The sequence below is a fragment of the Ranitomeya imitator genome, chromosome 10, assembly GCF_032444005.1.
Source record: "Ranitomeya imitator isolate aRanImi1 chromosome 10, aRanImi1.pri, whole genome shotgun sequence".
NCBI lineage: Eukaryota > Metazoa > Chordata > Amphibia > Anura > Dendrobatidae > Ranitomeya > Ranitomeya imitator.
In genome coordinates this window covers 75,901,646-75,915,860 of record NC_091291.1, presented here as the reverse complement: position 1 = coordinate 75,915,860, position 14,215 = coordinate 75,901,646, and the positions used below count along the sequence as shown (strand labels likewise).

General features: G+C 45.3%; 1 protein-coding gene across 1 annotated transcript; it reads left to right on the top strand.

Annotated features, from left to right (window-relative positions):
* The first annotated feature begins 12,198 nt into the window (after positions 1-12,198).
* Positions 12,199-13,855, top strand: LOC138652202 (NXPE family member 1-like). Its single transcript, XM_069742972.1, has 2 exons — positions 12,199-12,271; positions 13,323-13,855. The coding sequence occupies exons 1-2, from the start codon at positions 12,199-12,201 to the stop codon at positions 13,853-13,855; spliced, it is 606 nt and encodes a 201-aa protein (XP_069599073.1).
* The last annotated feature ends 360 nt before the right edge of the window (positions 13,856-14,215 follow it).

The window sequence follows — 14,215 nt, the reverse complement described above, 5'->3', positions numbered from 1 at the left end:
CGCGTTTGGAGAGCCCCTGATGTGCCTAAACAGTAGAAACCCCCCTCAAGTGACCCCATTTTGGAAACTAGACCCCTTAAGGAACTTATCTAGATGTGTTGTGAGCACTTTAAACCCCCAAGTGCTTCACAGAAATTTATAAAGTAGAGCCGTGAAAATAAAAAATCCTTTTTTTTCCTCAAAAATGATTTTTTAGCCTGCAATTTTCTCAATGGTAATAGGAGACATTGGACCCCAAAATCTGTTGACCAGTTTGTCCTGAGTATGCTGGTACCCCATACGTGGGGGAGGGCACTGCTTGGGCACCCATCGGGGCTCAGAAGGGAAGGAGCGTCGCTTGGAATGCAGACTCTGATGGGATGGTCTGTGGGCGTCATGTTGCATTTGCAGAGCTCCTGATGTACATAAACAGTAGAAACCCCCACATGTGACCCCATTTTGGAAACTAGATCCCCAAAGAGCTTATCTAGATGTGTGGTGAGCACTATTAACCCCCAACTGCTTCACAGAAGTTTATAATGTAGTGCCACGAAAATAAAAAAAATCATATTTTTTCCACAAAAATGATTTTTTTCCCCCAAAATTTTTACTTTCACAAGGGTAACAGGAGAAATTGGATCCCAAAATGTATTGTGCAATTTATGCTCAGTAGGCTGATATCCCATAGGTGGGAGGGACTACTGTTTGGGCGCATGGCAGAGCTCAGAAGGGAAGGAGCGCCGTTTTGGAATGCAGAGTTTGATAGAATGGTCTGCGGCCGTTATGTTGCGTTTGCAGAGCCCCTGATGTACCTAAACAGTAGAAACCCCCCACAAGTGACCCCATTTTGGAAACTAGACCCCCCAAGGACCTTTTCTAGATGTGTGGTGAGAACTTTGAATGCCCAAGTGCTTCACAGAAGTTTATAATGCAGAGTCGTGAAAATAAAAAAAATTTTTTTTCCACAAAAAAGATTTTGTAGCCCACAAGTTTTTATTTTCACAAGGGTAACAAGAGAAATTGGCCCCCAAACTTGTTGTCCAATTTGTCCTGAGTATGCTGGTACCCCATGTGTGGGGGGGAACCACTGTTTGGGCGTATGGCAGAGCTCGGAAGGGAAGGAGCGCCGTTTTGTAATGCAGACTTCGATAGAATGGTCCGCGGGCGTTATGTTGCGTTTGCAGAGTCCCTGATGTACCTAAACAGTAGAAAACCCCCACAATTGAACCAATTTTGGAAACTAGACCCCCCAAGGAACTTATCTAGAACTTTGAATGCCCAAGTGCTTCACAGAAGTTTATAATGCAGAGTCGTGAAAATAAAAAATATTTTTTTTTCCACAAAAAAGTTTTTAGCCCCCAAGTTTTTATTTTCACAAGGGTAACAGGAGAAATTGGACCCAAAAGTTGTCCAATTTCTCCCCAGTATGCTGATGCCCCATATGTGGGGGTAAACCACTGTTTGGGCGCATGGCAGAGCTCAGAAGGGAGGGAACACCATTTGACTTTTTTAGCGCAAAATTGGCTGTCGTGTTTGGAGACCCCCTGATGTACCTAAACAGTGGAAACCCCCCAATTCTAACTCCAACCCTAACCCAAACACACCACTAACCCTAATCCCCACCTGATCCATAATCCTAATCACAACCCTAACGATAATCACAACCCTAACCCCAAAACAACCCTAATCTCAACCCTAACCATAACCCTAATCAAAACCCTAAATCCAAAACACCCCTAATCCTAATCTCAACCCTAACCTCAAACCTAACTCTTTTCTCTATATACCCCTCACCCTATTCCCAACCCTTACCTTAACTCTAATCCCAAACCTAACCCTAATCCCAAACGTTACCCTAATGCCAACCCTAACCCTAATACCAACTCTAACCCTAACTTTAGCCGCAACCCTAGCCCTAACTTTAGCCCAATCCCTAGCCCTATCTTTAGCCCCAACCCTAACCCTAGCCCTAACCCTAACTATAGCCCCAACCCTAACTATAGCCCTAACCCTAACTTTAGCCCCAACCCTGTTATAGACCTGGTGGTTGGAAGCACCCGGACCGACCTGATGGTTAAACTCACACAGGACAAGCTCTGGGAAGTGGGAGCTCTGCTGACCGCAACCCCTAATCCTATCACACAACTAGAAATAGCTGTGGAGCGTACCTAACACGACCTAGACACCTCTTCACAGCCTAAGAGCTAACTAGCCCTAAAGATAGAAAATAAAGCCTACCTTGCCTCAGAGAAATTCCCCAACGGAAAAGACAGCCCCCCACATATATTGACTGTGAGTTAAGATGAAAGTCACAAACACAGAAATGAAACAGGTTTCAGCAAAGGGAGGCCAGACTTACTAAACAGACTGAGGATAGGAAAGGTATCTTTGCGGTCAGCACAAAAAACTACAAAAGACCTCTGCATCCCAGAGCTTCCAGCTAGCAAGGCAAAATCATGATAGCCAACTGGACAAGGAAACAATGAACAAATAATTAACTAGCAAGGACTTAGCTTCTGCTGGAGTAGACAGGTCACCAGAAAGATCCAAGAGCGAACTGAACCAGTACAAGAACATTGACAGCTGGCATGGAATAACGATCTGAGTGGAGTTAAACAGAACAGCCAGCCAAAGAATAAACTACGTCACCTGTGGAAGGAACCTCAGAAGCAGCAGCTCCACTCACAGCCACCAGAGGGAGTCCATGGACAGAACTCGCCGAAGTACCATTCATGACCACAGGAGGGAGTTCGAAAACAGAATTCACAACAGTACCCCCCCCTTGAGGAGGGGTCACCGAACCCTCACCAGAGCCCCCAGGCCGATCAGTACGAGCCAAATGAAAGGCACGAACTAGATCGGCAGCATGAACATCAGAGGCAAAAACCCAGGAACTATCTTCCTGACCATAACCCTTCCATTTGACCAGGTACTGGAGTTTCCATCTCGAAATACGAGAATCCAAAATCTTCTCCACCACATACTCCAACTCCCCCTCGACCAACAACGGGGCAGGAGGATCAACGGAGGGAACCATAGGCGCCACGTATCTCCGCAATAACGACCTATGGAACACATTATGGATGGCAAAAGAAGCTGGAAGGGCCAAACGAAATGACACAGGATTGAGAACTTCAGAAATCTTATACGGACCAATGAAACAAGGCTTAAACTTAGGAGGGGAAACCTTCATAGGAACATGACGAGATGACAACCAAACCAAATCCCCAACACGAAGTCGGGGACCAACACAGCGCCGGCGGTTAGCGAAACGTTGAGCCTTCTCCTGGGACAATGTCAAATTGTCCACCACATGAGTCCAAATCTGCTGCAACCTGTCCACCACCGTATCCACACCAGGACAGTCCGAAGGCTCAACCTGCCCTGAAGAGAAACGAGGATGGAAACCAGAATTACAGAAAAAAGGCGAAACCAAAGTAGCCGAGCTGGCCCGATTATTAAGGGCGAACTCAGCCAAAGGCAAGAAGGACACCCAATCATCCTGATCAGCAGAAACAAAGCATCTCAGATATGTCTCCAAAGTCTGATTAGTTCGTTCGGTTTGGCCATTTGTCTGAGGATGGAAAGCCGAAGAAAAAGACAAATCAATGCCCATCTTAGCACAAAAGGACCGCCAAAACCTCGAAACAAACTGGGAACCTCTGTCCGAGACGATGTTCTCCGGAATGCCATGCAAACGAACCACATGCTGGAAAAACAATGGCACCAAATCAGAGGAGGAAGGCAATTTAGACAAGGGTACCAAATGAACCATCTTAGAGAAGCGATCACAAACCACCCAAATGACCGACATCCTTTGAGAGACAGGGAGATCTGAAATAAAATCCATGGAAATATGCGTCCAGGGCCTCTTCGGGAACGGCAAGGGCAAAAGCAACCCACTGGCACGAGAACAGCAGGGCTTAGCCCGAGCACAAGTCCTACAGGACTGCACAAAAGAACGCACATCCCGTGACAAAGAAGGCCACCAATAGGATCTAGCCACCAAATCTCTGGTACCAAAGATTGCAGGATGACCCGCCAACACCGAACAATGAACCTCAGAGATAACTCTACTAGTCCATCTATCAGGGACAAACAGTTTCTCCGCTGGACAACTGTCAGGTCTATCAGCCTGAAACTTCTGCAGCACACGCCGCAAATCAGGAGAGATGGCAGACAAAATTACCCCCTCTTTGAGAATACTCGCCAGCTCAGGAACACCCGGAGAGTCAGGCACAAAACTCCTTGACAGGGCATCAGCCTTCACATTCTTAGAGCCCGGAAGGTACGAAACCACAAAATCAAAATTGGAGAAAAACAGCGACCATCGAGCCTGTCTAGGATTCAACCATTTGGCAGACTCGAGATAAGTCAAATTCTTGTGATCCGTCAAGACCACCACGCGATGCTTGGCTCCTTCAAGCCAATGTCGCCACTCCTCGAATGCCCACTTCATGGCCAACAACTCTCGATTGCCAACATCATAATTGCGCTCAGCAGGCGAGAATTTTCTAGAAAAGAAGGCACATGGTTTCATCACCAAGCCATCAGAACTTCTTTGCGACAAAACAGCCCCTGCTCCAATCTCAGAAGCATCAACCTCAACCTGAAACGGGAGCGAAACATCTGGCTGGCACAACACAGGGGCAGAAGAAAAACGACGCTTCAACTCCTGAAAAGCCTTTACAGCCGCCGAGGACCAATTGACCATATCAGCACCTTTCTTGGTCAAATCAGTCAACGGTTTAGCAACACTAGAAAAATTAGCGATGAAGCGACGGTAAAAATTAGCAAACCCCAGGAACCTCTGCAGGCTCTTCACAGATGTCGGCTGAGTCCAATCATAAATTGCCTGAACTTTAACAGGGTCCATCTCGATAGTAGAAGGGGAAAAAATGAAACCCAAAAATGAAACCTTCTGAACCCCAAAGAGACATTTCGACCCCTTCACAAACAAGGAATTCGCACGAAGGACCTAGAACACCATTCTGACCTGCTTCACATGAGACTCCCAATCATCCGAAAAGACCAAAATATCATCCAAATATACAATCATGAATCTATCCAGGTACTCTCGGAAGATGTCATGCATAAAGGACTGAAACACAGATGGAGCATTAGAAAGCCCGAATGGCATAACCAGGTACTCAAAATGGCCCTCGGGCGTATTAAATGCTGTTTTCCATTCATCGCCCTGTTTAATTCGCACAAGATTATACGCCCCTCGAAGATCTATCTTGGTGAACCAACTAGCCCCCTTAATCCGAGCAAACAAATCAGACAGCAACGGCAAAGGGTACTGAAATTTGACTGTGATCTTGTTAAGAAGGTGGTAATCAATACAAGGTCTCAAAGAGCCATCCTTCTTGGCCACAAAAAAGAACCCTGCTCCTAACGGTGATGACGACGGGCGAATATGACCTTTCTCCAAGGATTCCTTTACATAACTCCGCATAGCGGCGTGCTCTGGCACAGATAAATTAAACAGTCGGCCCTTAGGAAACTTACTACCAGGAATCAAATTAATTGCACAATCGCAATCCCTATGAGGAGGTAAGGCACCGGATTTGGGCTCATCAAATACATCCCGGTAATCTGACAAAAACTCAGGGACTTCAGAAGGAGTGGAAGGCGAAATTGACAGCAATGGAACATCGCCATGCACCCCCTGACAACCCCAGCCGGACACAGACATAGATTTCCAATCCAATACTAGATTATGGACCTGTAGCCATGGCAACCCCAAAACGACTACATCATGCAGATTATGCAACACCAAAAAGCGAATATCCTCCTGATGTGCAGGAGCCATGCACATGGTCAATTGAGTCCAGTACTGAGTCTTATTCTTGGCCAAAGTCGTAGCATCAATTCCTCTCAATGGAATAGGATACTGCAAGGGCTCCAAGAAAAAACCCCAGTGCCTGGAAAACTCCAAGTCCATCAAATTCAGGGCAGCGCCTGAATCCACAAATGCCATAACAGAATAGGACGACAGAGAGCAAATCAGAGTAACGGACAAAAGAAATTTAGACTGTACTGTACCAATGGTGGCAGACCTAGCGAACCGCTTAGTGCGCTTAGGCCACTCGGAGATAGCATGAGTGGAATCACCACAGTAAAAACACAGCCCATTCCGACGTCTGTGTTCTTGCCGTTCAGCTCTGGTCAAAGTCCTATCACATTGCATAGGCTCAGGCCTATGCTCAGAGAATACCGCCAAATGGTGCACAGCTTTGCGCTCACGCAAGCGCCGATCGATCTGAATGGCCAAAGACATAGACTCATTCAGACCAGCAGGCGTGGGAAATCCCACCATGACATCCTTAAGGGCTTCAGAAAGACCCTTTCTGAAAATTGCCGCCAGGGCACACTCACTCCACTGAGTAAGCACAGACCACTTTCTAAACTTCTGACAGTACACCTCCGCTTCATCCTGACCCTGACACAAAGCCAGCAAGATTTTCTCTGCCTGATCCACTGAATTTGGTTCATCATAAAGCAATCCAAGCGCCAGAAAAAACGCATCTCCATCACGCAATGCAGGATCTCCTGGCGCAAGGGAAAATGCCCAGTCTTGAGGGTCACCACGCAACAAAGAAATAATGATTTTTACTTGTTGAACGGGGTCACCAGAGGAGCGGGGTTTCAAAGCTAGAAACAGTTTACAATTATTTTTGAAATTCAGGAATTTAGATCTATCCACAGAAAACAAATCAGGAATTGGAATTCTAGGCTCTAACATCGGATTCTGAACTACAAAATCTTGAATGTTTTGTACCCTTGCAGTAAGATGATCCACACAAGAGGACAGACCTTGAATGTCCATATCTACACCTGTGTCCTGAACCACCCAGAGGTTAAGGGGAAAAGAAAGACAAAAAACACTGCAGAGAAAAAAAATGGTCTCAGAACTTCTCTTATCCCTCTATTGAGATGCATTAATACTTTGGGCCAGCTGTACTGTTATAGACCTGGTGGTTAGGAGCACCCGGAACGACCTGATGGTTAAACTCACACAGGACAAGCTCTGGGAAGTGGGAGCTCTGCTGACCACAACCCCTAATCCTATCACACCTGTAGAAATAGCCGTGGAGCGTACCTAACACGAGCTAGACGCCTCTTCACAGCCTAAGAGCTAACTAGCCCTAAAGATAGAAAATAAAGCCTACCTTGCCTCAGAGAAATTCCCCAAAGGAAAAGGCAGCCCCCCACATATATTGACTGTGAGTTAAGATGAAAGTCACAAACATAGAAATGAAACAGGTTTCAGCAAAGGGAGGCCAGACTTACTAAACAGACTGAGGATAGGAAAGGTATCTTTGCGGTCAGCACAAAAAATTACAAAAGACCACGCAGAGTGTGCAAAAAGACCTCCGCACCGACTCACGGTGCGGAGGTGCCACTCTGCATCCCAGAGCTTCCAGCTAGCAAGGCAAAATCATGATAGCCAACTGGACAAGGAAACAATGAGCAAATAATTAACTAGCAGGGACTTAGCTTCTGCTGGAGTAGACAGGTCACCAGAAAGATCCAAGAGCGAACTGAACCAGTACAAGAACATTGACAGCTGGCATGGAGTAACGATCTGAGTGGAGTTAAATAGAACAGCCAGCCAAAGAATAAACTAAGTCACCTGTGGAAGGAACCTCAGAAGCAGCAGCTCCACTCACAGCCACCAGAGGGAGTCCATGGACAGAACTCGCCGAAGTACCATTCATGACCTCAGGAGGGAGTTCGAAAACAGAATTCACAACACAACCCTAACCCTAGCCCTAACTTTAGCACCAACCCTAACCCTAACCCTATCCCAACCCTAACCCTAGCCCTAACTTGAGCCCCAACCCTAACCCTAGCCCTAAGGCTACTTTCACACTTGCGTCGTGTGGCATCCGTCGCAATCCATCGTTTTGGACAAAAAACAGATCCTGCAAATGTGCCCGCAGGATGCGTTTTTTGTTCATAGACTTGTATTGCCGACGGATGGCCACACGTCACGTCCATCGTGCACTGGATCCGTTGTGTTTTGGCGGACCGTCGTCACAAAAAAGTTCAATGTAACATTTTTTTGTACGTTGTGTCCGCCATTTCCGACCGCGCATGCATGGCCGTAACTCTGCCCCCTCCTCCCCAGGACATAGACTGGGCATAGTCCAAAGGAAGATGAACAGCGCTCCAGCCGGGTGTCGTGGTATCAAAAAAGGAAACTTTATTGGTCCATGTAAAAGCAACGTTTCGACCAGTATCCTGGTCTTTTTCAAGCATGTAGCACAGTACAAAGTGTCGGCTTAAATGGTGTGGATACCACACAGGGCACCAATCACCAACCAGCCACTAATTACATATACAAATACAAAAAGTAACATCAATCAAACTATATATAATACATTAAAATAGATACATACAATATCTGCAGCGTTAGAAACAAAGAAAATCAAATCTCAAAAGCATATAACATAATATTGCTGCAATGTTTATATTCCGTCCAGCCAATTAGGTTCCGGCATATCCGTAGTCACGGCTACAAATTTCCAATGAAACAGTCCTTGCAGCGATCCTCCTGTCCAATCCGGATCAATTCTGCGGTGGGCGCCAAAATTCAACCAGCCTATCAAACCCCATCATGCTTCCAAGCCAGTCCCAGGTAACCAATCAGGCAAACACTTATATCATATACCATGACTACATCACAACCCTGCGACTCACTACGGCAAGCCACCTGGCCGCAGAGGACTCAGAAGCACCCTGATAGGTGTAGCTGTGCGTCATGACAACAGCCCGCCCACCTCACGTGATCACACAACCGGGTCCGCCCCACAGTGACGCAACCATCCATCCCCCATGCACAGGGGAAGCCGCGGATGCGCGCAGACTCAGTACCGCCGGAAACCGCCGCATCGTAAGCCACGATACAGGCAGATCCAGCGGCACAGTGAGATGCCACGCCCCCCGCCAACCCACATGCAAAGAGGACGCCGGCGCATCACAAACAGGACGTCCCAGATGCGACGTCACAGAGTCAGCTAGCCAGATGCCAATACACAGGCGCCTATAACCATTGGATCTGTGCAGCCACGGCCACAACGGGTTGCCAAGGGAACCTAAATAAATATAAATAGATATAATTAGCCATCTATAAGGTGTAACTCAAGATAAAACATGGAAAAAGCCATTTTGATCAGATAGATCAATAGAGTGACACTACCTAGGGACGGAAAAGGACATTGTATAATCAATCGCTAAAAACAATAAAAAACGACAAAAACACTATAAAAACAATATACCGATGAATAATGCCATAACCAAGAGGAGAGAGAACAATGAACTAGGGGAGAGAAAATATTACCTAGGAATGCAGACCTGTAAATTAAAGTCTAAATTAAGGCCTCCAGGTTGTAAGGTCCCTAATGAGTAAATCCATCTCATTTCTTTGGATTTACTCATTAGGGACCTTACAACCTGGAGGCCTTAATTTAGACATTATTCATCGGTATATTGTTTCTATAGTGTTTTTGTCGTTTTTTATTGTTTTTAGCGATTGATTATACAATGTCCTTTTCCGTCCCTAGGTAGTGTCACTCTATTGATCTATCTGATCAAAATGGCTTTTTCCATGTTTTATCTTGAGTTACACCTTATAGATGGCTAATTATATCTATTTATATTTATTTAGGTTCCCTTGGCAACCCGTTGTGGCCGTGGCTGCACAGATCCAATGGTTATAGGCGCCTGTGTATTGGCATCTGGCTAGCTGACTCTGTGACGTCGCATCTGGGACGTCCTGTTTGTGACGCGCCGGCGTCCTCTTTGCATGTGGGTTGGCGGGGGGCGTGGCATCTCACTGTGCCGCTGGATCTGCCTGTATCGTGGCTTACGATGCGGCGGTTTCCGGCGGTACTGAGTCTGCGCGCATCCGCGGCTTCCCCTGTGCATGGGGGATGGATGGTTGCGTCACTGTGGGGCGGACCCGGTTGTGTGATCACGTGAGGTGGGCGGGCTGTTGTCATGACGCACAGCTACACCTATCAGGGTGCTTCTGAGTCCTCTGCGGCCAGGTGGCTTGCCGTAGTGAGTCGCAGGGTTGTGATGTAGTCATGGTATATGATATAAGTGTTTGCCTGATTGGTTACCTGGGACTGGCTTGGAAGCATGATGGGGTTTGATAGGCTGGTTGAATTTTGGCGCCCACCGCAGAATTGATCCGGATTGGACAGGAGGATCGCTGCAAGGACTGTTTCATTGGAAATTTGTAGCCGTGACTACGGATATGCCGGAACCTAATTGGCTGGACGGAATATAAACATTGCAGCAATATTATGTTATATGCTTTTGAGATTTGATTTTCTTTGTTTCTAACGCTGCAGATATTGTATGTATCTATTTTAATGTATTATATATAGTTTGATTGATGTTACTTTTTGTATTTGTATATGTAATTAGTGGCTGGTTGGTGATTGGTGCCCTGTGTGGTATCCACACCATTTAAGCCGACACTTTGTACTGTGCTACATGCTTGAAAAAGACCAGGATACTGGTCGAAACGTTGCTTTTACATGGACCAATAAAGTTTCCTTTTTTGATACCACGACACCCGGCTGGAGCGCTGTTCATCTTCCTTTGGACTATTGTACATATCCAGGTTGGTTCCCTGGACAAGGAACGAGCGCCCGTTTGTGTGAGTGCTGTCAGCCCGATCCTTTTTCTACTATATAGACTGGGCATAAACTGCATCCACTGCCCATTTCATGCACAATTTTCACAATGTGCGTCGGTGCGTCAGACCGACGCATTGCGATGGCCCCGTACCAATGCAAGTGTGAAAGAAGCCTTACCCTAGCCCTAACCCTAAACCTAGCCCTAACTCTAACCCTAAATTTAGCCCCAACCCTAACCCTAAATTTAGCCCCAACTCCTCTAACTGCCGGCCGGCAGGTCATGGCGGGCGCATGCGCATTTTCTTACCGGATGAAGAAGCCAGTGGGAAGGAGGGGACGCAGGAGGACCCTGGGTCACCGGTAAGTATAACTGGGTCCCCGAATCCCCCTATTTCTCTGTCCTCTGATGTGCGATCACATCAGAGGACAGAGAATGACACATCGCTTTTTTTTTGCGGCCGCCAGTAAACAGTTAATTACCGGCGATCGCAAAACAGGGGTCGGTAAAAACCGACCCTGATCATGTTCTTTGGGGTCTCGGCTACCCCTAGCAGCCGAGACCCCAAAGATCTTCCGGGTGCCGGCCGGCGGGCGCACTTCGCATGCGTCCGCCATTTTTTGGCCGGAACAAGATGGCGGTGCCCATCGGGAGCCACGAGGAGCACCGGGGTAGACAGGTGAGTATCGGGGGCTATCGGGGACCCCATTTCTTTGTCCTCTGATGTGCGATCACATTGTAGGATAGAGGAATTAAATGGGAAATCACGTTTTTGTTTTTGTTTTGCGATCGCTGGTAAGCGGTTAATTACCGGCGATTGCAACCCGGGGGTCGGTAAAAAAAAACCCTGAATCATGTTCTGTGGGGTCTCGGCTACCCCCGGCAACCGAGACCCCAGAGAAAGTCTGACTTTGGGGGGGGGGGGCGCTATTCACTTTTTCCACAGCGCCGTTAATTAACGGCGCCATGGTTTAAATACTCTTAACTGCCGCCGTTAAAAGGCATATAGGTGGTTGTTAAGGGGTTAACATACTGCCAGAGTTACAATGGAAGGGTTTAGATCAAAGCATTTTCATGTGTTTGAATTGTCCAGTCAAAGTCCAGACCTAAATACCATTGAGAATATGTGGCAAGACTTAAAAATTGCTGTTCATAGACACTTTCTATTCAATCTCACTGAGCTAGACCTAATTTGCAAAGAAGAATCGGCAAAAACTTTAGTGTCACGAGGTTACTGCAAAGTAGCGGAGACAGAAGACTGCAGTGTCTGGTTGCTTCTACTACGCTGAGAGTAAGCACTTATCCAGTGTATTATCCAGTGTATTAAACGTGTTGATTTCTTCCTGCAGAACACAGCAGAACAGGAGTTAATCGGCCATATTTGGAAAACTCTTTCATTCAGCTGTTCTCAGTTAGCCACTCCTTTTCCCTATAAAATCTGGGCCCTATTTCCAAGTCATCTTCAGAGTTAGCAATTGCTGCAAGACATAGGAGTGGGAGAAGTTAGTTTTGTGAAGGAGTGCTGGAAAGAATTTATTAGCCACAGTTGCCTGGTTCGTATGCATGGAAATTCCTTATCCTTTCCTGTTTTGCTTCCCCCCTCCCCTACACACCCTGGTGAATACTCCTGCTATATGTGAGTGTGCATTTTGTGTGTGTGAGTTTTCAGTTTACCATTGTCTCTGTTACCCTGTCTGTTGGGTTGGTGTACTGTGTGCGCACCAGCGCCCCAACTTCCCTGGGTGGGGGACGGGGACTCACGAAGGGCTAATTTAGGAGATAGGGCAAGGGCAGACGCCATGGCTTCTTTGTCATCTGAAGTATCCCAGGAAACAGGGTGGCCCCTAGTGTTATGGCCAGGAAAGGTGCCCCTGGTCCCAGGTCACTCGCCAGTTGAATCGAGACATTTAGCTTCTAGATTTGCAAAGCTGGAATAGACATATCCCAAAAGACTTTCAGTAGTAAATGTGGCGAAAGGTTGTTGTACAAAGTATTGACTCGGGGTCTGAATATAAATGCACATTAGAATTTTCAGATTTATATTTTTGAGATATTTAAGAAACCAAGTATAATCTTCTTTACACTTCTCAAATACTTGCCACTTTGTGTTGGTATATCATGTAACATTCCAATGAAATACATCAACTTTTTAGGTGCAACATTTAAATATGGGGAAAAGTTCAAGGAGTATGAATACTTTTTCAAAGCACTGTTTATTATTTACTAGATGTACAGCTTTCATGTGTATGTTTCCTTTTGTCTGCTTTTGGATTTGAATTGAAAACTGAACATTGCCGTTGACTGTCAGGGATGTGGATCCCCAGACAGATAATTAATGTAATTAATGATTTTACAGAGTCAGACTGTGTACAGCACAACCCAATGACACACGGTGTGAATTTTTGCATCCATTACCAGGATTAACAGAAACACAGAACAATCCTAAGTTCTAAGACAAGATGCTCCAGAATTATTTTCAGATGAATATTGGTATCTACTGAAAGATATGTCTGGAACATTTACAAGTTATCTTTATTGTAGAGATATTAGATAATGGATATAAATATACACTCAAATACAGTAAGTCAAACATATCAGTAGCTATAATCTATTCCATGTATAGTATTGACTTTCAAATAGGCCTAATTTAAAAACAATTATAGTGACATTTATCTATCTATACACAGCACTCCAAAAGTTCAATCTTTATGAAGATAATTGGTCACGTGAACTTTTAATCTTGGACCTTCAGCGGAATGTGAAAATTTCCTGGAAAAGACACACTTTGCCTTTTGTTTCATCGTCATATAGATCATGGAAAGAGGAACGTACCATTGCTCGTGAAATCGACTTAATAAGAGGCGATAAGCGAACTGTGATCATACTGAATATTGGAATCCATTTCAGATCCTACCCCGTTTATTACTTCATTAAGAGACTGTATAATATACGCCGCGCTATAGAGCGTCTGTTCCACCGAAGCCCAGAAACTAATGTTATAATTAAGACTGAGAATACAAGTGACATGAAAGATTTGGAACGTTTAAGTGATTTTCATGGTTCGTTACACTACTTTATCATGGAAATTGTCTTGAAGGACCTCAATGTTGGCTTTGTAAATGGCTGGGATATGACCAATGCATTTGATACAAATAATATTCATCCTCCAGAGAAGGTTATTGGGAATGAAGTTAAAATGCTAATGACATATATCTGTTAAAATTGTACAAGAAATATGTGATTATAGTAACAGTTTATGCTAAGATAGTGTTGTACATGTTAGTTTTATTAATGAGACCAGAACAAAATATCCTTGGATTTTCTTCTGGTTGATTATGTAGGAGAATAGCTCTGTAGCTATAGGTAAAAGAAGTGGAATAAAAACAAAGACTGTGACATGGAAGTTCTCTTCTTTTTTTGTTTTATAAAATAAATGTGTAAGAGCATGCAAAATAGGTTCACTAGTCACTGTCAAATATAATAAATATATAGCTACATGAACTCAGCTACTAGTGATGGGTTAGTACTAAAATGCTCAGGTCGAGCATATTGGAATACTCTCGGGTACACGACATGAGCA

Coding starts and splice junctions, on each gene's coding strand:
- LOC138652202 (XM_069742972.1), top strand. CDS start 12,199: ATGGAAATTCCTTATCCTTTCCTGTTTTGCTTCCCCCCTCCCCTACAC. Junction 12,272..13,322: donor GGTGAATACTCCTGCTATAT/GTGAGTGTGCAT, acceptor ATCTATACACAG/CACTCCAAAAGTTCAATCTT.